The sequence below is a fragment of the Pristiophorus japonicus genome, chromosome 1 (assembly GCF_044704955.1).
Source record: "Pristiophorus japonicus isolate sPriJap1 chromosome 1, sPriJap1.hap1, whole genome shotgun sequence".
Lineage (NCBI taxonomy): Eukaryota > Metazoa > Chordata > Chondrichthyes > Pristiophoridae > Pristiophorus > Pristiophorus japonicus.
This window is the reverse complement of record NC_091977.1, coordinates 44,067,419-44,090,469: the sequence shown is the minus strand read 5'-3', so window position 1 is coordinate 44,090,469 and position 23,051 is coordinate 44,067,419. Positions and strand designations below refer to the sequence as shown.

General features: G+C 44.3%; 1 protein-coding gene across 1 annotated transcript in view; it reads right to left on the bottom strand.

The window, feature by feature from the left end:
* LOC139263108 (cadherin-related family member 2-like) overlaps positions 1–23,051 on the bottom strand; it is a 273,421-nt gene that overhangs the window by 15,455 nt on the left and 234,915 nt on the right. Inside the window, exons 26-27 of the mRNA XM_070878659.1 lie at positions 3,058–3,118; positions 2,813–2,940 (exon numbers count right to left, since the gene is read on the bottom strand). Of these exons, the coding sequence (XP_070734760.1) occupies positions 2,813–2,940; positions 3,058–3,118 (189 nt within the window). The remainder of the gene's footprint in view (positions 1–2,812; positions 2,941–3,057; positions 3,119–23,051) is intronic.

Genomic DNA, 23,051 nt, shown 5'->3' with positions numbered 1-23,051 from the left:
CCCCCAAAACCAATCACAACCCTTACGCAGGAGCACGTGAAGCGGCTCCAACAATGTGCTTAAGTTCGGCAGAAAGTTCCCGAAATAGTTCAAGAGTCCCAGAAATGAACGCAACTCCGATGTGTTGCCGGGCCTGGGCGCTCGTCGAATCGCCTCTGTTTTGGATTCGGTGGGCCGAATCCCATCTGCAGCAACCCTCCTGCCCAGGAACTCAACCTCAGGAGCCAAAAACACACATTTAGACTTCTTGAGTCGTAGGCCTACCCGGTCCAGTCGGCGTAGCACCTCCTCCAAGTTGTGGAGGTGTTCCTCGGTGTCACAACCCATGATGAGGATGTCGTCCTGAACTACGATTGTTCCAGGAATGGATTTAAGCAGGCTTTCCATGTTACGTTGAAAAATTGCGGCCGCTGATCGAATGCCAAACGGGCACCTGTTGTAAACGAACAGTCCCTTGTGCGTGGTGATGGTGGTCAGTAGTTTAGATTCATCGGCCAGTTTTTGGGTCGTGTAGGTTGAAGTGAAGTCCAACTTGGGAAACAGTTTGCCGCCTGCCAGCGTGGCGAAAAGATCCTCCGCTCTCGGGAGCGGGTATTGGTCTTGTAGGGACACCCGATTGATAGTGGCCTTGTAGTCGCCACAAATCCTGACAGAACCATCCGCTTTTAGGATGGGAACAATGGGGCTCGCCCAGTCGCTGAATTCAACGGGCGAGATGATGCCCTTTCTCAGCAAACGGTCCAATTCGCTCTCAATTTTCTCCCGCATCACATACGGCACCGCTCTGGCTTTGTGGTGCACTGGTCTGGCGTCCGGGGTGATGCGTATCACTACTTTGGTACCTTTGAACATCCCGACTCCAGGTTGAAGTAGTGACTCAAATTGTTGTAGGACTTGTGAGCACGAACTTCTCTCCACAGATGACATTGCGTGCACGTCTCCCCATTTCCAGTTCATCTCAGCTAACCAGCATCCTCCCCAACAATGCAGGACCATTGCCTGGGACAATCCAGAGCTGCAGTCGGTTCACTGATCCATTGTGTGTGACCGCCAAGATTGCACTGCCTAGTACTGGAATGATTTCTTTGGTATACGTCCGTAGTTGTGTCTCAATGCATTCTAGTTTGGGTCTACTGGCTTTGAGTGGCCATAGCTTTTCGAATTGTTGAACGCTCATGAGTGACTAGCTGGCCCCCGTGTCCAGCTCCCTGCGTACAGGGATGCCATTTAATAAAACCTTCATCATCATTGGTGGCGTTTTAGTATATGAGCTGTGAATGTTTGCCACATAAACCCGCTGAACTTCAGCATCCATTGATTTGCCCCAAGAGTCATCCTGCCTCACAGACCCCTCTTCTGGTCCATCCGCCTTGTAAATTAGCCTGGTTACAGGCTTCCTGCACATTCGAGCTAAATGGCCACTGAGGTTGCAATTTCTGCAGACAAGTTGTTGAAACCTACAAGTCCTGGCAGAGTGTTTGCCCCCACACTTCCAGCATGAGCTGAGCTTCCCATTGTTGTGAACAAAGGAGCTATGACCTGGCATTCCTCGCTGATTGTCCCTTTGACTGCCCTTAAGTACCCTGTTAGTGGGTGTCAATGGCCCCATCCCGGACCGCATTGTCCACTGTGATGACGTAAATGTGAGTTCAGCCTGCCATTATCTCTGTTGAAAACCTACTCTGGGGTCTATTGCTGCCTGGGGTGTGTCGAACTGCCCTTGCCTGCCTGCGGGGCTCTGAGTCGCGTTTATGATATTGACTCCCTGATCCCCCGCCGCGTTGGAGGCAGAATTGCGCGTATGTGTTATTTTGGTTTCCTCCTCCCCCGCCATGGAAGTCTGAGCCATCAACGCGGCCGCTTCCAAAGTCAAGTTCTTGGTCTCAATTAACTTTCGGAAAATCCGCGCATGACCAATGCCCTCAATAAAGAAGTCCCTTAACATCTCCCCCCTGCAGGCGTCTGTGAACTTACAGAGGCTGGCCAAACACCAGAGGTCCGCAACTCTCTGTCCTTCACGACGTCGGTGGGTATAGAATCTGTGTCGGGCCATGTGTATGCTGCTCATCGGTTTGAGGTGCTCATTGATTAGTTTGCTGAGTTCTTCAAAGGTTTTCTCCGCCGGCTTTTCAGGTGCTAGTAGGTCCTTAATGAGCACGTAAGTCTTAGGTCCGCAGCTGGTCAGTAGATGGGCCCTTTGCGTGTCGGCCGCTGCATCTCCCAGCCATTCTTTCGTGACAAAGCTTTGCTGGAGCCTCTCAAAGAAATCGTCCCAGTCCTCACCAACACAGTACCGTTCCTCTGTGCTACCAGTGGCCATTCTTGTGGGTCGTTGATTCCTGTTTCTCGTCGCCAATGTAATGTCCTTACTCAATGGCACATAACCCACACGAGGCACATTCTACGGACAAGGTCACTCTATAATCTGAACCTTTATTCACAGGACCAAGAAGTGATGACCATGCGTGGGACCTCCCTTTATATACCTGGATGACTAGGTAAGGAGTGACTCCCACAAGTTCACCCCCTGTGGTCAAGGTGTGCATTGCTTAAGTATATACAGTATTGCAGTGGTGTTTAATAGAGGTTACATGCATGACAGAAAGTACTGCGAGCAAAGTTACTGTATGAACGCTTGAGTCATCCATGTCAAATTCCTCTCTCCGCTGGTGATATGAATGAGTAAAATCTCCATTAAAATGGAAGAAAGCATTTTCGTATGAAGGAATTAAGCATTCGTAGGAAGACGTCGCTCATTGTTATTTCCAGCTCTAATTTATTCCTGGTTCAACCTCCCCAAACAGTAACTCACCTTTGCCGAATACATAAAGGGACAAATGCAGCCAAACCAACTGAAATAACGTTGGCAGCCACTAATACAAAGATCACTCTGTGCAAGATATCTTTGTTGTCAGATTGCAGATGAGAGGAGAGAACACCCTGGAATGAAAGAGAAACCAAATTATTCTCCAATTCGATTAGCAGTCCTAGAAATGCAATAGTTAACAACGTAGCATAATGAGAAATTAAGACCAATTTTAATATAAATTCACTTACCACAGTTGTCAAACCAATGTCAATAAGTCTGGAAAGAGCAGAAACATTTTGTTCTATCTCTCTAAAAATGAAGATACATTGGTTATTCTCAAGAACATGGAATATATCCTATTGATTCATACTAATTTTTGCAATTGATTGTAAGAACATAAGAACATAAGAATTAGGACTATCGAGCCTGCTCTGCCATTCAATAAGATCATGGCTGATCTTCGATCTCAACGCTACTTTCCTGCCTAATCCCAATATCCTTTGATTTTGCCTAGAATCCAAAAACTATCGATCTCAGCCTTGAATAAACTCAATGATTCAACATCCACAGCCCTGTGGGGTAGAGAATTCCAAAGATTCACAACCCTTTGAGTGAAGAAATTCCTCCTCATCTTGGTCTTAAATGGCCGACCCTTATCCTGAGACTGTGCCCCGAGTTCTAGACTCTCCAGCCTGGGACACAACCTCTCAGTATCTACCCTGTCAAGCCGCCTCAGTATCTTATATGATTCAATGAGATCACCTCTCATTCTTCTAAACTCCAGATAGTATAGGCCCAATCTACTCAATCTCTCCTCATAGGACAACCCTCTGATCCCAGGGATCAATCTAGTGAACATCATTGCACTGCCTCAAAGGCAAGTATTTCCTTCCTTAGATAAGGAGACCAAAACTGTGCACAGTACTCGGGGTGTGGTCTCATAAAATCCCTGTAGAATTGTAGTAAGACTTCCTTACACTTGTACTGCAACCCCCTTGCAATAAAAGCCAACATGTCATTTGCCTTCCTAATTGCATGCTGTACCTGTATGCTGATTTTCTGTGTTTCCTGTACAAGGACACCTAAATCTCTTTGAACATCACCATTGAATAAATTCTCACCATTTAACAAACATTCTGTTTTTCTATTCTTCCTACCAAATTGAATAACCTCACATTTCCCCATATTAGACTCCATTTGCCACCTTATTGCCCAGTCACTTAAACTGTTTATAAACCTTTGCAGGCTCCTTGCGTCCTCCTCACAGCCTACTTTCCCACCTAGCTTTGTATCGTCCGCAAACCTGGATACATTGCACTTGGTCCCTTCATCTAAGTCATTAATATAGATTGTAAATAGCTGAGACCCAAGCACTGATACTTGCGGCACCCCACTAGTTACAGCCTGACAACCGGAAAATGACCCATTTATCCCTACTCTCTGTTTTCTGTCCGTTAACCAATCCTCTATCGATGCTAATATATTACAATCCCATGAGTCCTTATCTTGAATAGCAACGTTTTATGTGGCACCTAATTAAATGCCTTTTGGAAATCCAAATATATTACATCCACTGGTTCTCCTTTATTTATCCTGCTAGTTACATTCTCAAAAAACGCGAATAAATTTGTTAAACATGATTTCCCTTTCATGTTGACTCTGTTTAATCATGTTATGATTTTCTAAGTGCCCTGTTACCACTTCCTTGATAATGGATTCCAGCATTTTCCATACGACTGATGTCAGGCTAACTGGACTGTAGTTCCCTGTTTTCTCTTTCCCTCTTTTCTTGAATAGCGGTGTTACATATGCTACCTTCCAATCCGTTGGGACTGTTCTAGAATCGAGGGAATTTTGGAAGATCACAAACATGGCATCCACGATCTCTGCAGCCATCTCTTTTAGAACCCTAGGATGTAGGCCATCTGGTCCAGGGTATTTGTTAGCTTTTAGTCCCATTAGTTTCTCAAATACTTTTTCTCTACTGATATTAATTACTTTACGTTTCTCATTCTTATTAGCTCTTTGGTTCCCCAATATTTTTGCTATGCTTTTTGTGTCTTCTACTGTGAAGACAGATACAAAATATTTGTTTAAAGTCTCTGGGGGTGAAATGGCCCCTTTTAATAGTCCCGTTAGCGCCTCTGGGGGGCACTACCGGGGGCAAGACAGTTTTTGGCAGGGTGAGGGGAGTGCTACTGCCTCCCGGGAAATTGCCCAGGAGTTTGTGGAGATGCTGCCATGGCAGCAATTAGCACCCTGGGCAGCCCCACAACCGGCGATGACATCATCGCCTTGTGCGGCGACCTCTCACCGCCTTACACTGACCCCTTATCGTCTCGCGGTGTAATTGTCCTGCCAAGGCTGGTGCAGGCAGATGTCAACACCAGCTTCACGGGTCATGAAGCTGGCCGACATCCACTCTCATGGCTTAAGGGGGAGGGCACCAGTGCCCCGGGACGCCGTTTATTTTTGTCAGCTGACTCTCGAGTCGGCTCGACGATGGCGGCCCTAGCATAGTCCGGGCCGCCATTGTGCAGCCCGGCACTCCGTCTTGAGTGCCCGGCTGCCGGCCTGGTTGCATGCTGCCCTGGTGGTCCAGTGGAGACCATCAGAAGCTGGGCAGAGTGTGCAGCGGCCCTCCCCTTCAAGCGAAGGGGAGGGGTGTTGAAGCGAGTTGAAGCATCCACCTAGTGGTCTTCTCCCTGCCCCAGTCACGCCCTGGTTACCACCCCCAAAAGAAATGGAGCGCAGAAGATTGCGCTCCGCTTCATTTTAGGTGCAGTAGGGCAATTCCGCGCTGAGTACTAAAGGTCCCGGTCCTGAAAGGTTACTGGCCCCAGTCAGAGCACAGGGCAATTTCACCCCCTCTGCCTTCAGTAAAGATTATGTTCAAATAATGATTTTCAGCTAAAAAAAAATATGGAATGAGCCAAGAATATATGATTAACTGTCTTTTTATATACTGTACTGATACAAAGGCTTTTAAGCAATTAAACCATAGAGCTTCTAAGATAATTACTCTATGAAGGCATGTTTTTATAACAGACATTCTTTAGTAGCATGAGAAACCATTATCCCAGACTTCGATAGAATCTCTGAGTGAGACATAAACATATCACATCTCTTCATATTTGTGCAAGACACCTTGATGGATAACCTGGGAATGAGACACAAATGGGGGAGAAATTGGTTGGACAAAGGGGCACAAATGCCTTTGCAACCAGGAGTGGCGCTGACATCGAGTCCCGCCATATTGGGCGGGAGTTTTGCGGCAGTGCTACAGCATTGCGCCCTGATCTCCTGTGCCCGGAGATCATAAGAACATAAGAAATAGAAGCAGGTGTAGGCTATTTGGCCCATCAAGCCTGCTCCGCCATTCAATAAAATCATGGCTGATCTGATCTTGACCTCAACTCCTCTTTCCTGCCAGCTCCCCATAACCCTTGATTCCCCTATCGTTCAAAAATCTGTCTAGCTCCACCTTAAATATATTCAATGGCCCATCCTCTTCAGATCTCTGGGGTAGAGAATTCCAAAGATTCACGACCCTCTGAGAGAAGGAATTCCTCCTCATCTCCATTTTAAATGGGCGACCCCTTATTCTGAAACCATGTCCCCTAGTTTTAGATTCCTCCATGAGGGAAAACATATTCTCTGCATCCATCCTATCAAGCACCCTCAGAATCTTATTTCAATAAGATCATCTCCCATTCTTCTAAACTCCTATGAGTGCAACTTGCTCAACCTTTCTTCATAAGTCAACTCCTTAATCTCTGGAATCAACCTTCTCTGAACTGCCTTCAATGCAAATACTGTATGCAATATTCAAGGTGTGGTCTCACCAACAGTTGTAGCAAGACTTCCCTACTTTTATATTCCATCTCCCTTGCAATAAATGTCAACATTCCATTTGCCATCCTAAGTACTTGCTGTACCTGCATGCTATCATTTTGTGTTTCATGTATAAGGACCCCCAGATCGCTCTGTACCACAGCATTTTGTAGTCTCTCTCCTTTTAAGTAATAGTTTGCTTTTTTATTCTTGCTACTGAAGTGGATAACCTCACATTTTTCCACATTACACTCCATCTGCCAATTTTTTGCCCACTCACTTAACCTACCTATATCACTTTGCAGATTCTTTGTGTCCTTCTCACAACTTACTTTCCCTCCTATCTTTGTATCATCAGCAAATCTGGTGACAGTATACTCGGTTTCTTCATCCAAGTCATTAATATAGCTTGTAAAATATTTGAGGCCCCAGCACTGATCCCTGCGGCATCCCGCTAGTTGCAGTTTGTCAACCTGAGAATTATTCATTTATCCCGACTCCCTGTTTTCTGTTTGTTAGCCAATCCTCTATCCATGCTAATATATTACCCCCAATACCGGGAACTCTTATCTTTTATGTGGCACCTTATCAAATGTCTTCTGGAAATCTAAATACTCGACATATACTGTTTTCCCTTATCCACCCTGCTCATTACATCCTCAAAGAATTCCAGCAAATTTGTCAAATTTGATTACCTTTTCATAAAACCATGCTGACTCTGCTTGACTGAATTATGATTTTCTAAATCTCCTGTTACTACTTCCTTAACAATGGACTCCAGCATTTTCCCAATGACAAATGTTAGGCTAACTGGTCTATAATTTCATGATCTCTGTCTCCCTCCTTTCTTGAATAGGGGCATTACATTTGTGGGTTTCCAATCCACTGCTACCTCACCAGAATCCAGGGAATTTTGGTAGATTACAATAAATGCACCCGCTATCTCTGTAGCCACTTCTTTTGAGACCCTAGGATTCAGACTATCAGGTCCAGGAGACTTGTCCACCTTTAGTCCCACTAGTTTGCCTAGTACTTTTTCTCTAGCGATAGTGATTGTTTTAAGTTCCTCGTTCCCTGTAGCCCTTTGATTATCTATATTTTTTGGGATGCTTTTAGTGTCTTCTACCATGAAGACCGATACAAAATATTTGTTCAAAGTCTCTGCCATTTCCCTGTTTCCCATTGTTAATTCCACAGTCTCATCCTCCAAGGCACCAATGTTTACTTTAGCTACTATCTTCCTTTTGTATATACCTGTAGAAGCTCTTACTGTCTGTTTTTCTATTTCTTGCTAGTTTACTCCCATAATCTATCTTCTCTCTCTGTTATTTTTTAGTCATCCTTTGCTGGTTTATAAATATTTCCCAATCCTCTGGCCTACCACTAATCTTCCCAACATTGTGTGCCTTTGTTTTTAATTTGGTACCATCCTTAACTTTCGTAGAGTCTTTTTTTCTCATTGGAATATATCTTTGCTGAGAATTATGAAATATCTCCTTAAATGTCTTCCACTGCTCATCTACCATCTTCCCCTTTAATCTAGTTCCCCATTCCACTTTAGCTAACTCTGTCTTCATACCTTCGTAATTGCCTTTATTTAAGTTCAGGACACTAGTTTAAGGCCCAAGTTTCTCACTCTCAAATTGAATTTGAAATTCTAACATGATATGATCACTCTTCCCTAGAGGATCCTTTACTATGAGATCATTAATTAATCCTATCTCATTGCACATTACCAGATCTAAAATAACCTGCTCCCTGGTTGGTCCCACAACATATTGTTCTAAGAAACCATCCCGAATACACTTGTCCGCAAGGCTACCTTTGCCAATTTGATTTGTCCAATCTATATGAAGATCAAAATCATCTATGATTATTGTTGATCGTGATGTCATCGTCGTGTACATTGCTCCGTTAGCACCCCGGACCCGAAATTCACTTTCGCACTCTGCAGCAACACCGGGCGAAAACTCCAGCAGCTGCAGGAGGCATGGAACCGGTGGTCGCCTGTTACCAGGGTGATGATTAAAGGCGAGGTAGCCGATGTAAGTGAAAAAAAACTTCCCTTTGTTGATGCCGCTTTCTTCGCGGTTTCCTGCCCGCAATCGTTCAGCTCAGCACTCTGCTTGAGTGCCGGGCTAATCGCACAGTTTCGCCGCTCCCTTGGTGGTCCAAGTTGGTGATTTTTAAATTGCAGAACCTGCAGTGATGGTCCTTCCCTTTAAGGGAGGGAAGGGCCCATTGAACGTGAGAGCGCTGCACGGCCCAGTGTGCACCGCTGCTGAAGTCTCCGCCCCACCTGCGTCCTTTAGTGCTCCAAAAAGGAAGTGGACCGTTTGATTTAGTGCACCACTTCCTTCCTGGAGCGCTGTTGCCAATTTTCTGAAAGCTGAAGCACTTGGCGCTAAGTTTCCCGGCTTTCCAAAGTTCCCAAACGGGGCGATAATGAATTTCGCTCCCAAAGTCCCAAAACCCTTAAGAATCCACGCCTCACCAACTCAAAGATGTCACCAGGACTTTAAGATGTTTATTAAATAGGTTTTGACAACAAATGGAACCCTTCTCTTTTGAGAAATGTGTCACTCGGACAGTTGGGGCTGATTCACAGAAAAGGGATGCGCTCCTTTGATAGATGGGTCACAGGTTGGTTTCTTGTATGAAACAGGCTCCTCTTTGAAATTAATGTATCAAAATAGAGGGCTTTGCACCCCTGCAGTCAGTAGTAGGAGATGCTCTTCATCTTTGCTGGACGCAGTTTCTTGTGGAAGTAGTAATAGAAGCAGAGCCTTTCTTAAACCATCTTAGCTTCTCTTGGAAGCTAGAAAAATATTCTCTCTTTCTTCATCTGGAAGAATCTTTGCCGAGCAGATGGGAAAGATACTTTTGCCACTATAAGGTACCTTAAGGACAGTCAAAGGTTAGAGTTTAAATTGTGACTACACTCGCCAGATAAGTGCGTTAATTAACTGTCCAAGTGTTTCAGATCAAGAAAGATGAAAGGCAAGACAGCTCAGATATCGTTGCTCGTGCATAAGGTGGGTTCAGCTCGTACCAAAGATACAAGTGGAACAGGTAAGCCATCCATCTAAGTGAGTATATCAAGTTGACATTCCAGAAGCTTAAGTTCTGCATCCCAGGGAAAGAAGGTGATCAGATTTCTTTCTTCAAATGGATAAAGAAGGAAGAAGAAAGAGTTGTACTTATATTGGGCCCAATTTTGGCCATGACTTGCATCAATTTTTTTGGAGTAAGTTGTTTTTTTTGGCGTAAGTTAAAAAATGCATTTTCCCAAAAAAATTTGCCCCAGAGTAAGTCAGTTAGGAAGATTTATTTTAGTTCAGTTTTTTTTTCAAAAGGGGGCTTTCCCAGACACTTACACCAGTTTTGGCCATTTATGCCACTTTGGCCAGCTAAAACTTACTCCAAATCGACTTAAGTCAGCGTATGTGGCAAGCTCTGAAAAACTTTGCGGGCAGTTAAGAAATCAGCGCAGGTTAGCATATTTAAAGCACCAAGATTTACAAAGCACTAAACAAGCCACAAAAAGTAATAAGCAATCAATCAATAACAAATAAAAAATAGAAGTCCTATCTTTATGCCAGAATGAAGTTTTTTTTTAAACGATCCCCCCCCCACATCAAAACACTTTTTCTCCCCACCCTCCAAAATTCTCTTTCGCACTCCCCCCCCCCAAAAACTCTCCTCCTCCTCATGCCCTCGCCCCCCCCCCCACCGCAATCAAAACTCTCAAGCACAACCATCAATGAATAAAAAATAAAACTGAAGTCCTACCTTGGCCCGGGAAGTGAGTGGGCCGGCCGGCCAGCGCGGGAGGCCACTCGGCTGGGGATAGGGTGCGGCGAACATCGAGCATCCCTTTGGCCGGGGATAGGGGCTGCGAGCATCGGGTCCTGCTCACAGCCCGCAGGACACGCTGGGAGGGCAGGAGCATGCACGCAGACTTCACTGCGCATGCGCGCAGGTGCCGGCAATGTTTTCTGTGCTGGCCTGTTGCTCCGCCCCCCACTTCACAATGCATGCCACGCTGGGACTCCGGGGACTCGGAAGAGCGGCCAGGACGGGGCAACTTTTTTCCGGCGCTGTTTCCAGCGCGCAAAGTCGGCGCACTTAAGGTAAGTGCGGCCAAAAAAGGGGTTGGACAAACTTGAGCCCATAGTGCCTTTCACCGCCACAGGACTTCCCAAAGCACTTCATGGCCAAGTAAGTACCTTTTGCAGTGTAATCACTGATGTAATGTGATAAATTCAGCAGCCAATTTGCACGCAGCCAGGACCCACAGGCAGCAGTGAGATAATGACCAGATAATCTGTTTTAGTAATGTTGATTGAGGGATATATATTGGCCAGGGAGAATAGTGCCTTGAGATCTTTTACGTCCACATGAGAGACTAGACAGAAACTTGTTTTAATGCTTCATCTGACAGACAGCACCTCCGACAGTGCAGCACTCCCTCAGTACTACACTGAAGTGTTACCCTAGATTATGTGCTTAAGTTGCTAGAGTGGGACTTGAATCCACAACTTTCTGACTCAATGGCAAGAGTGCTACCACTGAGCCATAAAAAGGTTATATAACCTTGGAATCTTGCTATTCATGCACACAGACCCTGAGTTATTCGCTAGACTGTCTACCTAATGCTGTTAACTTGTCAGTTATTTAGGGATTTAACCCAAAAATAACCTCACAAATTGCAACCAGCTCAGACTGTAATTGTTGCTATAATTAATACTCAGTGCCCATTAATGCTGATTTACAGTGATACAGTGTAAACTCTGTTACTCATTTATTAAGTAACTTCCAATTAATGATTTGTTATTAAAACTGCTAGATGACTTTGCCTATGTCCATTGGGATCTATTAATGGCTCATACACTGTGGCCTGGAGTTTCCTACCCAGAAGTTTCACTCGAAAATGCACCCAATGCCAATGTCCCCATTACCAGGTTATGCCCAATATTCCTTCCAATCTTATTAAAATATGCCAAAACTTAAATGGGTGTAAATCAGGGTTAATAATCGGGGCACAAGGAAAGTGCCAAACCCACATTTATTTCTTTATTTGTGAAACCTAAATTTTAACTCATTCATTTGGATTAGACACATGCATGTTTAACATACTTTACATTTTTAATGTGAATTATACTTAGGTGATAAAAAATGCATTAAAACAAACAGAAAATACAGAGCAGGTTTCGGTGAGAATAAATTTTTTAAAGCGCTCAAGAAATGGCAATAAAAGACTAGAAAAATTACTTTTTATCCTGCTGCACCTGAAAATGTGGTCATAATGTGAGGAGAGCCCCCAAACAAGCACAATTGGAGGATACTCGCATTTGAGAGTTGGGGGAGTGTGTGGCCAGTTTTGTGGATGGATATTCGTTTAGACAGAGGGTGTGATGGATGGCTGTAAAAGACTGAGGTGACATGGGTGCATTGTAATTGCGTGCATAGCTCACTTACACCCAAATTTTTCAGCTACGTAATTTGGTTTGCGACCAAGTGCAAAGGAAACACCAGGCCTCAAAGTTTAACTTTAAGTTGTGATCTTTTAGTCAATAAATAGTTGTTGGAGCACGATTCATTGTCTGGCTTTTTCTTTGCTGAATAGATTAATTCATTCACTCAGTAGCTTGTGGGTATCCTGATCAAGATAACTTCAAATTCAATCCAAACGTTAAATGTAAGGCAGTTCGGTGAGCGTCAGTTCGACGTCATTTGCTCCCATATCTACGCTGGGAGGTAAATGCAGGCAATTCCTAGTGAGAAGTTAAGCGAGGGTGTTAAGGATTCGTCTGGTTCCTTGGCATAAATTTGTAGGAATACCAAAACCCAATGTTCAGTAAGGTGACGAAACTGAATTAAATCAATCTGATAATTGGTGGGCTAACATCAGAGAAGCTGCCTGATTGTCATGAAAACCCAACTGTCTCCCTTCCGGGAATGGAACCGGTTACCCCGATCCAGTTAGACCTCACTGGCAGAGTATTTACTTTGATTCAAAAATAATACCTTTTGCAGAATCTCAGATTACTTGTCACTACCTTCCCAGCTCTGGTATACTTTTTTAGGACCTCAGAAGCCAATAATGAAGCCGAATTTTACATCAATTCAAATTGCTAATTATGCTAGGTCATAGACGGAAGACAGTTCCAGATTTCATGCCAGATACAAAAGAAGATATCACTGTATCACAGTCCAAATCTTTGTCAAAACATTGCTAACAGACACCTTGTAACAATTGGAAACAAATCTGCTCGGTTTTTAAAAAAAAGATTGCAGACAAAAACAGTATCAACCTAATGTTACAAACCAAACAGTGCTTGATCCAACTTTGAAAATCTCCCGTTAACTGTACACTTCATTGTGACAGATCTTTATTTTAATAGTTTCACAGCCTGAATTTAATGCGTTTTAGCCCAGTCATAACAAACTGCAGAGCCATGATTTTTTGGGGGCATTCACAGACTAGCACCATCACAGTTTCCAAGAAAGGCTCCAGTAAGTGCAGAATTGTAAAATGGAAAAGAGCAGGTTGCTCTCGAAGCTTGTCTTCTTGGAATGAAATTGGCAGAGGTCAAACACAGGGAAGATGAAACCTCAATAAGTACAAAGTACTTTGCCAGCCTCATAGGTTTGACTGGCTTGAAATTGAGAAAAAGTCAGGCAACAATGGAGGGGGAAATTGCGGTCGGAGGCTTGCCGAGGGCGAACGCCTCTGAACTGCAAGAAAATTCCGCACCTATCTGATTGCCCCAGACCTTCGAAGACCCGCGCTCCTAGGCCTGCAGGCGACACCTGATTAAAGGCCCACATATCCCAGGAGTGCATGCAGTTCGGAAGCGTCCCTGGGATCATGTGGGCCAGACCAACCAATCACAAAGTGCATTCCTATTAGGCTTATAGGAATCCCCATAAGCATAATAGGAATCCCCTGAAAAATACATTTTCACAACACTGAAATAAAAATAAATCATCACAGGTTCAAAATTAGTTAAAATACCATTTAATTAAACATCTAAAATAAAAATAAATTTTTTTGAAAAATAAATTTAAACATTTTTAAACGGGCTAAAAATAACCTAAACTAATTCGAAATGTAAGGTAATGTTTAAATGATTAAAAAGAAAATATGTTAACATTTATTTTAATCCTTACGCTGTTAAAAGAAGGCCTTACACCTGCTTTTACAAGGCACAAGGGTTTGGTGAGTATTTGCTGAGCAGTAGTTGGGTAAACAGCCCAACTCTGGGCGAGCAAATGTCAATTTCCAGCGGATGCGTACGATTTGTCAAACAGAAACTTGACAGATTGCAAGTTCTGGGTTTTCATGCATGCGTATCGCATGCAGAAACTCAGAACTTATGGGGCACTTACGATGCTGTACGCTTCATCTTCATAGCCCCCGTAAAATCCAGGCCATTCTCATCACTAAGTACACATTGTCACCTTTGCAGTCTGGTGAAGTTTAGAGCTTTGTATAAGTATTTTCCAATGAGATCTTGATGGTGGTGTGCCTCAGTTTTAAAGTAGAAAAAAAGTCAGCTCCAATAAAATATGATGACTATTTTGAACCATTAAAAAAATGATTGGTTTACAAAGTTTCAGTCAGCAATAATTTTGAAAAAAAAATATATTCAATCAAATCTAAACTAAAAATTTATTCCCAACGAATCACTTCCTCTTTAGTTAAATGTTAATCTTCCGTGCACATGCGTCACAATGCATTAGAGTATTAAAAAAGGAAATTTTCCATAAAGAATTTGTAAGAAGAATATTTTAAATAAGGTTCAATCTGCAGCACAATTACCATCTGCAATACTCGGTACTTGTTAAAAATATGTTTCCTGATTTATGAGTGTAAACCCACATTTATTGCCCATCTCGCTGGCAATATGATGTTGTAGCCTTCTTCTTGATCGTAGAATTTGAGACTGAATTTCCTCACCATTTCTAGCGTACGTACCATGCAGGAACGGCGCAAGAAATGTTTTTAGTGAGGTAATTTGGATGGTGAGGATGCCCCCATCACTGGCCTGCCAGTGGTGGGCATTGTCTGCCAATTTGCTCTGTAAGGAGGAACAGTAAATGAGGGTAAGGCTAGCAGTTGATGAGTGCATCCCAACTGGCATGAAAGAGGTGAAGTAAGAGAGGTGGTGGTCTAGGCTGTTAAAGTGGAGAAAGGGCTTTTCGGTTGTGCATGCAAATAGTTGGTGTCCGAGAAGCTATGTAACCATAGTACAGGATTCAGAGTTAGAGCAGCCTTTAATCAGAGTGCCAAGTGTAGATTTGATGCTGTAAAAGGAAGAATAGAGAGAGTTTGTCCGCTGTGCTACCTTGCCAGTCCTGGTGAGGTCACAGTCTTTTGAGGCATTGATCTGCAGACCTAGTGGTGAGGAACGAGACATGCTGGGACTAGAGTCCTGGTGAATCAAATTACTAGGGTTGTAGAGGGGGCTTTAAACTAAATAATGGGAGGGGGAGCGAAAATGTAAAAAGTCAAAGAGAAAGGAGAAGGCAATAGAGCAGGGTAGCACTGGGAGAAATGATAACCAGAGCGTTACAGGAAGGGACAGAATGTCTAAACATAAGAGTGTATTAGAAAGTGGGGTCAAAGCAGGGAAAAATGGTAAAACATTTTTTTTAAGTTCTTTATCTGAATGCACACAACATTCGTAACAAAATAGATGAGTTGACGGCACAAATAGATACAAATGGGTATTATCTGATAGCCATTACATAGACATGGTTGCAAGGTGACCAAGGCTGGGAACTAAATATTCAGGGGTATTTGACAATTTGGAAGGATAGACGAAAGGAAAAGGAGGTGGGGTAGCTCTGTTAATAAAGGATGAGATCAGTGCGTTAGTGAGAAACGATATTGGCTCAGAAGATCAAGATGTTGAATCAGTTTGGGTGGAGATAAGGAATAATAAGGGGAAAAAGTCACTGGTGGGTGTAGTCTATAGGCCCCTTAACAATAGCTACACTATTGGACGGAGTATAAATCAAGAAATAATGGAGGCTTGTAAAAATAATAATAATAATATTAGGCAATTTTAATCTTCATATCGATTGGACAAATCAAATTGGCCAATGTAGCCTTGAGGAAGAGTTCATAGTGTGTATCCTGGAAGATGCAGATGACAAGGAGGAGGAGGAGGAGGAAGAGGAGGAGGACGACGAAGCCATGCAACTACCTGAACTTGGCGGAGGAGGGCGGGCCCAATTAACGGCTGCTCAAGCCTTGTGCCAGCAGCTCATCCGTGAACGCTTTGCTGCCTGAAGGCTCAGCGGCAACTATTCCACATGGACCAGGTTTACTGTTTGGACCTGTTCCGTAATGTTGTGTTGTATTAATGGAACAAATAATGGAAATTATTCTTCTTTACTTCAAAAAGTTGTGTTAATAATGGAACAAATAATAGAAATGATTCAGTTATAATTTAAAATATATTTTATTCAAAAGTTTTTGTTTGTACTTAACTTAACTTTAATAAAAATATTCTTGTATCAAACTTTAAAGTTTTCAGTTACGATCACTTACAAACTTTAAGATCAATTACAAACTCTAAGATCACTTAAAAGCTTTAAGATCACGTACAAACTTTTAAACTTGTAAATTTATATTACTTACAAAATACTTTTAATTTGAGAACAGTTACAACTGTAACAACAATAATAATAACAACAACAGCAGCAGCAGCAAAGAAAGGCTGCACCCATCTCTCCTCCACCTTATTCTAATACCGCCCACTGTGCTTGGTCTTGGTGACTCCACCACCCCTGTCCACAGGCGGTGGCGCAGCGTTTCTTGGGTTGGTACCAAGCTTATTCTTTTGAACATTTTGGGTAATGCGCACTTCTTGATGGGGTGGAGTGGGGGGTGCTGGAGGGGGGCAGGCGGTAATGTGGAAGGCCCGACTTGGGCCTCTTCAGAGGTTGGTCTGGAGATTCTGTCAATAGACGTGGGGTCTGGGCATGCTCCCTTATTGCAGCAGCTAACTCCGACATTCCCTCCCTCATGTTCGCCGACAGTGTTTTAGCTACCTGTGATATTCCCACCCTCATGTTCACCAACAGTGCTTCAACACTCTTTCCCTCATGTTCACCGACATTGTATCAGCTGTCTGCGACATTCCCTCCCTCATGTATTCCCATTTCTCGTGAGAGAGTTGTTACTTCTCCCGACAGTCCCGATACCTCATCACCCACCCCAATGATGGTGTCCAGGAGTGAGATCAATGCTCTCCACATTCATTGCCATCATCTGAACCACATCTGTTAGATCCTGCATCTCAGGAGAGCGCTATCGAGCTCTCCTTCCCCTCCTCACCCTGGTTGTGGTTCGCTCCATCCCACTGGGACCTGCAGCCTCTAACGGTGGGGCCCTGGGTGTGCCTTGCTGCATCCCACTAGGACCCGCAGCTTCGGATGATGGGGCCCTAGGTGTGCCTCACTGCTCCCCACTGGAATCCCCAGCCTCAGACTGTGAGAAACCATGGAATATCCCACCCACGCTCGTATCACTCAGGAAAGGGCCTGGCACCTCAATGGGCAGCACCTTCACCTCCTCCAGAATGAGTACAATAGTGGGGGCTTCATCCATCACCTCCCCCTCCCCCTCATGGTCTGGAAGGTGAGATTGGAAGATGTTCTCCTCTTCAGGCTCATCCATGTGCGAATCTTCTTCTGCATCGGCTTCAGCCTCGCCAGGGTTGGCTTCACATTCTGCAAAATATAACAGAACAGACAAATGGTAAGCAGCAGAGGAGGGGGCAGGGTGGGTGGCATGAGTAGGCTCACACAGCGCAGGCAGCAGGCTGATTTGAAGGACCACGATGAATGATAGCACTTTACATCAGCCGAAGTGTAGCTGATGGAGACATCCCCATGAACCGAAGCATGGCTAGCCCGCGCAGTACTTAACATTTAGGAAAGTCAGACTGTGGAATTTGCAGGACTTACCCTCTCCTTCGAGTGTAGGTCCAGCTTGTGCAGTGGTGATTGCTTTTCTCCAGGCAGGACCCATCCAAGTGTGTCAGTGGATGCAGATTTGCCGGGCCGCCTCCTGTTCGAGTTCTTTCCCTTTTGTTGTGTGCCACCTTCCTCTGTAAAGATGAAAATCTAACTTCTTAGAGAGGGTGTCTTTCTGCTGGGTGGGACATATACAGATGGTCACATTTACTTGCAATTCCATTGAATAAATGAAAATATTACTTACACTAACTACTTGACCAAGGTCCTGCCACTTCTTTTTGCACTGGCCTCCAGATCTCGTGGTGGTCACCATTGCACAGTAATCTTCTGCAAGTTGGTTCCAGTGTTTCTTCAGTTCATTTGGTGAAACTTTTATGTGACCTCTGCTGGTGTCCAGCTCATTCCATCTGGCCTCAATTACAGAAACTAGTGCCCCCATTTCATCCTGTAAGAAATTCTAGGTCCTTGAGCCGCGTTGCATCTTGTATTGCAGCTCTGATTTTTCCAATGAGAATTAAAGTTCTCACACGCAACTGGCTCTTTTAAAATGGCCGAATGCAGACTGGGAGCTATACTGGGCATGCGCGCCCATAGCAATCACGTCAAAAATGTCCTTTTTTTTGTTCAGGTGCAAAAGTGGGGGCATTGTTTTTTTTGGCGCAGACATTAGGCTCCACCCCCTCCCCCCCCCCCCCCCGAAATTAAAGGACAGGTTGCGTGGTGCCAAATTCAAAAATTAGAACGGGGAAACTTGCTAGCTTTTTTTTGGAGTAGTCAGGGCCAAAAAAAACGGGCGTAACTCTTGCAGTACGCCAAAAAATGGCACTGGGGAAAATTGAGTCCAGAGTGTGGGACAGTTGATGATGAGCAGTGGAGGACATTTAAGGAAATATTTCATAACTCTCAACAAAAATATATTCCAATGAGAAGAAAAGGAACAACCATCCGTGGTTAACTAAGGAAATAAAGGATGGTATCAAATTGAAAACAATGGCATCCAAAGTGGCCAAGATTAGTGGGAGGCCAGAGGATTGGGAAACTTTTAAAAACCAGCAAAGAACGACTAAAAAAATAATAAAGAGAGGGAAGATAGATTGTGAAAGTAAACTAGCAAGACATATAAAAATAGCTAGTAAGAGTTTCTACAGGTATATAAAAAGGAAAAGAGTGGCTAAAGTAAATGTTGGTCCCTTAGAGGATGAGACTGGGGAATTAATAATTTGGAATATTGAAATGGGAGAGACTTTGAAGAAATATTTTGTATTAGTCTTCACGGTAGAAGACACTAAAAACATCCCAATAGTGGATAATCAAGGGGCTAAAGGGACGGAGGAACTTAAAACAATCACTATCACTAAAGAAGAAGTACTCGGTAAAATAATGGAACTAAAGGTGGACAAGTCCCCTGGACCTGATGGCTTGCATCCTAGGGTCTTAAAAGAAGTGGCTGCAGAGATAGTGGATGCATTGGTTGTAATCTATCAAAATTCTCTGGATTCTGGGGAGGTCCCAGCGGATTGGAAAACCACAAATATTATGCTCCTATTTAAAAAAGGGGGCAGACAGAAAGCAGGAAACTGTAGACCAGTTAGCCTAACATCTGTCGTTGGGAAAATGCTGGAGTTCATTATTAAGGAAGCAGGAGCAGGACATTTGGAAAAGCATAATTCAGTCAAGCATGGTTTTATGAAATAGAAATCATATTTAACAAATTTGCTGGAGTTCTTTGAGGATGTAACGAGCAGGGGGAACCAGTGGATGTGATGTATTTGGATTTCCAGAAGGCATTCAATAAAGCACCACATAAAAGATTACTGCACAAGATAAAAGTTCACGGGGGTGGGGGTAATATACCAGCATGGATAGAGGCTTGGCTAACTAACAGAAAACAGAGTCGGGATAAATGGGTCATTTTCCGGTTGGCAAACAGTTGGGATCGGTGCTGGAGCCTCAACTATTTACAATCTATATTAATGACTTGGATGAAGGGACCGAGTGTAATGTGGCCAAGTTTGCTAATGATACAAAGATGGGTGGGAACGCAAACTGTGAGAAGGACACAAAACATCTGCAAAATGGATATAGACAGGCTAAGTGAATGGGCAAAAATTTGGCAGATGGATTATAATATGGGAAATTGTGAGGTTATTCACTTTGGCAGAAAAAATAAAAAAGCAAATTATTAATTAAACGTAGAAAAATTACAAAATGCTGCAGTACAGAGGGACCTGGGGGTCCTTGTGCATGAAACACAAAAAGTTAGTATGCAGGTACAGCAAGTAATCAGAAAGGCAAATGGAATGTTGACATTTATGGCAAGGGCAAGGGAGTATAAAAGCAGAGAAGTCCTGTTACAACTGTACAGGGTATTGGTGAGGGCACACCTAGAGTACTGCGTACAGTTTTGGTCTCCTTGTTTAAGAAACGATATATTTGCATTGGAGGCAGTTCAGAGAAGGTTCACTAGGTTGATTCTCGAGATGAGGGGTTGACTTATGAAGATAGGTTGAGTAGGTTTGGCCTCTACTCATTGGAGTGCAGAAGAATGAGAGGTGATCTTATTGAAGCATAAAAGATAATGAGGGGGCTTGAAGGAGGGAGGATATTTCCACTTATAGAGGAATCTAGATCTAGGTGGCATAGTTTCAGAATAAGTGGTCACCCATTTATAACTGAGATGAGGAGGAATTTCTTCTCTCAGAGGGTTGTAAATCTTTGGAATTCTCTAACCCAGAGAGCTGTGGAGGCTGGGTCATTGAATATATTTAAGGCAGAGATAGACAGATTTTTGAGCGATAAGGGAATACTGTGTTATGGGGAGCGGGCAGGGAAGTGGAGCTGAATGCATGATCAGATCAGCCATGATCTTATTAAATGGCGGAGCAGGCTCAAGGGGCCAAATGGCCTACTCCTGCTCCTATTTCTTATGAACTTGGCTCTCAATGCCAAGTTACATTTCTGGATGGTATGGTAGCACCCATCCCCAACCATACCCATACTTATTTGTCCCCCAGTTCAGTGCTTAAGAGTGCAGGCTGAACTGCACTTTTAAAGGCTGCATGGAAGTGGCCAGATATCATCATCATCATAGGCAGTCCCTCGGAATTGAGGAAGACTTGGTTCCACTCTTAAAATGAGTCCTTAGGTGGTGGAACAGTCCAATATGAGAGCTACAGTCCCTGTCACAGGTGGACAGATAGTTGTTGAGGATAAGGGAGGGTGGGACAGATTTGCTGCATGCTCTTTCCGCTGCCTGCGCTTGATTTCTGCACGCTCTCGGCAATGAGACTCGAGGTGCTCAGCACCCTCCCGGATGCACTTCCTCCACTTAGGGCGGTCTCTGGCCAGGTACTCCCAGATGTCAGTGGGGATGTTGCACTTTATCAGGGAGGCTTTGAGGGTGTCCTTGTAACGTTTCACTGCCCACCTTTGGCTCGTTTGCCATGAAGGAGTTCCAAAGAGCGCTTGCTTTGCGAGTCTCGTGTCAGGCATGTGGGCAATGTGGCCTGCCCAGCAGAGCTGATCAAGTGTGGTCAGTGTTTCACTGCATGGTCGAGGACGCTAATGTTGGTGCTTCTGTCCTCCCAGGAGATTTGTAGGATCTTGCGGAGACATCGTTGGTGGTATTTCTCCAGATAGTGGCCAGATAGTTCAGCTGCTTACACCTGTTTCGCATGGGTTTTCCGCCAATGCTTGCACCACAGCGGGCCAGGGCCAGCACTCACTCAGGGACCGGAGAGGCTCAGCAGGGAAGGGAGCATACTGACCGGCAGTCACTCGGGGCCACACTTTCATTCACACAGCTGCACTTTCATTCTATGCCTCCGGATCGTTTCAAGCTACAACTGGCGAAGTGTGCGCTATCTCTTCAACGTGCAACACATGTCTCCATTCTCCAGGTCATGGCTGCACTGTATGCGTGGAGGAATGACTTCATCGAGATCCCCTTGTCTGGCCAAGCAATTCATGACAGGGCTGTGAGCTTCTCAAGGATTGCTGGCTTCCCAAAGGTACAGGGCTGCATTGATTGTACCCACATCGCCTTACGAGCACCTTTGTAAGATTCCGAGATGTACAGGAATAGAAAAGGCTTCCACTCCCTTAATGTGCAGCTTGTGTGTGATGACATGCATCGCATCATGTCAGTCGATGCAAGATACCTTGGGAGCACCCATGATGCATTCATCTTACGCGACAGCATTATATCTGCCATGTTTCAGCAGCAGCCAGAAGGGCAGAGCTGGCTACTAGGAGACAAAGGGTATGGCCTGGCCACCTGGCTCATGATGCCCCTACACGTAACCCGGACGGAAGCTGACCGTCAATACAACATGTCGCACATTGCAATACGGAGCATTATAGAGAGGACCATTGGCATCTTGAAACAGCGTTTCCGATGCCTGGACCATTCCGGAAGCTACTTGCTGTACTCCCCGAGACTGTTGGTCAGTTCATTGTTGTGTGCTGCATGCTGCATAATTTAGCCATCATGAGGCAGCAACACCTGGTAGTGGAAGGCCCATCTACGGTGAGAGTGGCTGATGATAATGATGTGGAAGATGCAGGTGATGAGCAGGAGGAGGATGGGGAGGAGGTGGAGGAGGAGGATGATGATGAGGATGAGGAAACCATGCAAGTGCCTGAGGCTGGAGCACGACGGCGGAGGAGGGCGGGCCATTGTGCTCCTTTAACGACTGCTCGAGCCTTGCGCCAGCAGCTCATCTGTGAACGCTTTATTGATGCCTGAAGGCTCAGCGACAACTATTCCACATGGACATGTTGATTGTTTGGCACTGTTCCATAATGTTGTGTTGTGTTAATGGAACATGATTCAGTTTTAATGTAAAATATATTTTATTCAAAAGTTTACAATGTACTCAACTTAACTTTAATAAATTATTCTTGTATCAAACTTTATTTTAATATGACTCTTTAAGATCACTTAAAAACTTTAAGATCACTTATAAACTTGTAAATTTACATAACTTACAAAAAACTTTTAATTTGAGAACAGTTGCAACAGTAACAATAATAATAACAACAACAACAACAGCAGCAAAGAAAGGCTGCCCCCATCTCTCATCCCCCTTAGTGTAAGACCGACCGCCCGCTGCGCTTGGACTCTCCATCACTCCTGCCCGCAGGAGGTAGCGCAATGATTTAGGGCTCGGTACCAAGCTTATTCCTTCTAACATCTCGGGTACTGAGCACCTCTTGATGGTGGGGGGCGTCAGCATCAGACAGCAATGTGGAGGGCCCGGCTTGGGGCTCTTCAGAGGCTGGTGTGGGGATTGCAGTGGGAGTGGCAGTTGATTCTGTCAATGGGCGCGGGGTCTGGGCGTGTTCCCTTATTGCAGCAACTAACTCACACATGCCCTCCCTCATGCACCCTGACAGTATCTCAGCGGAC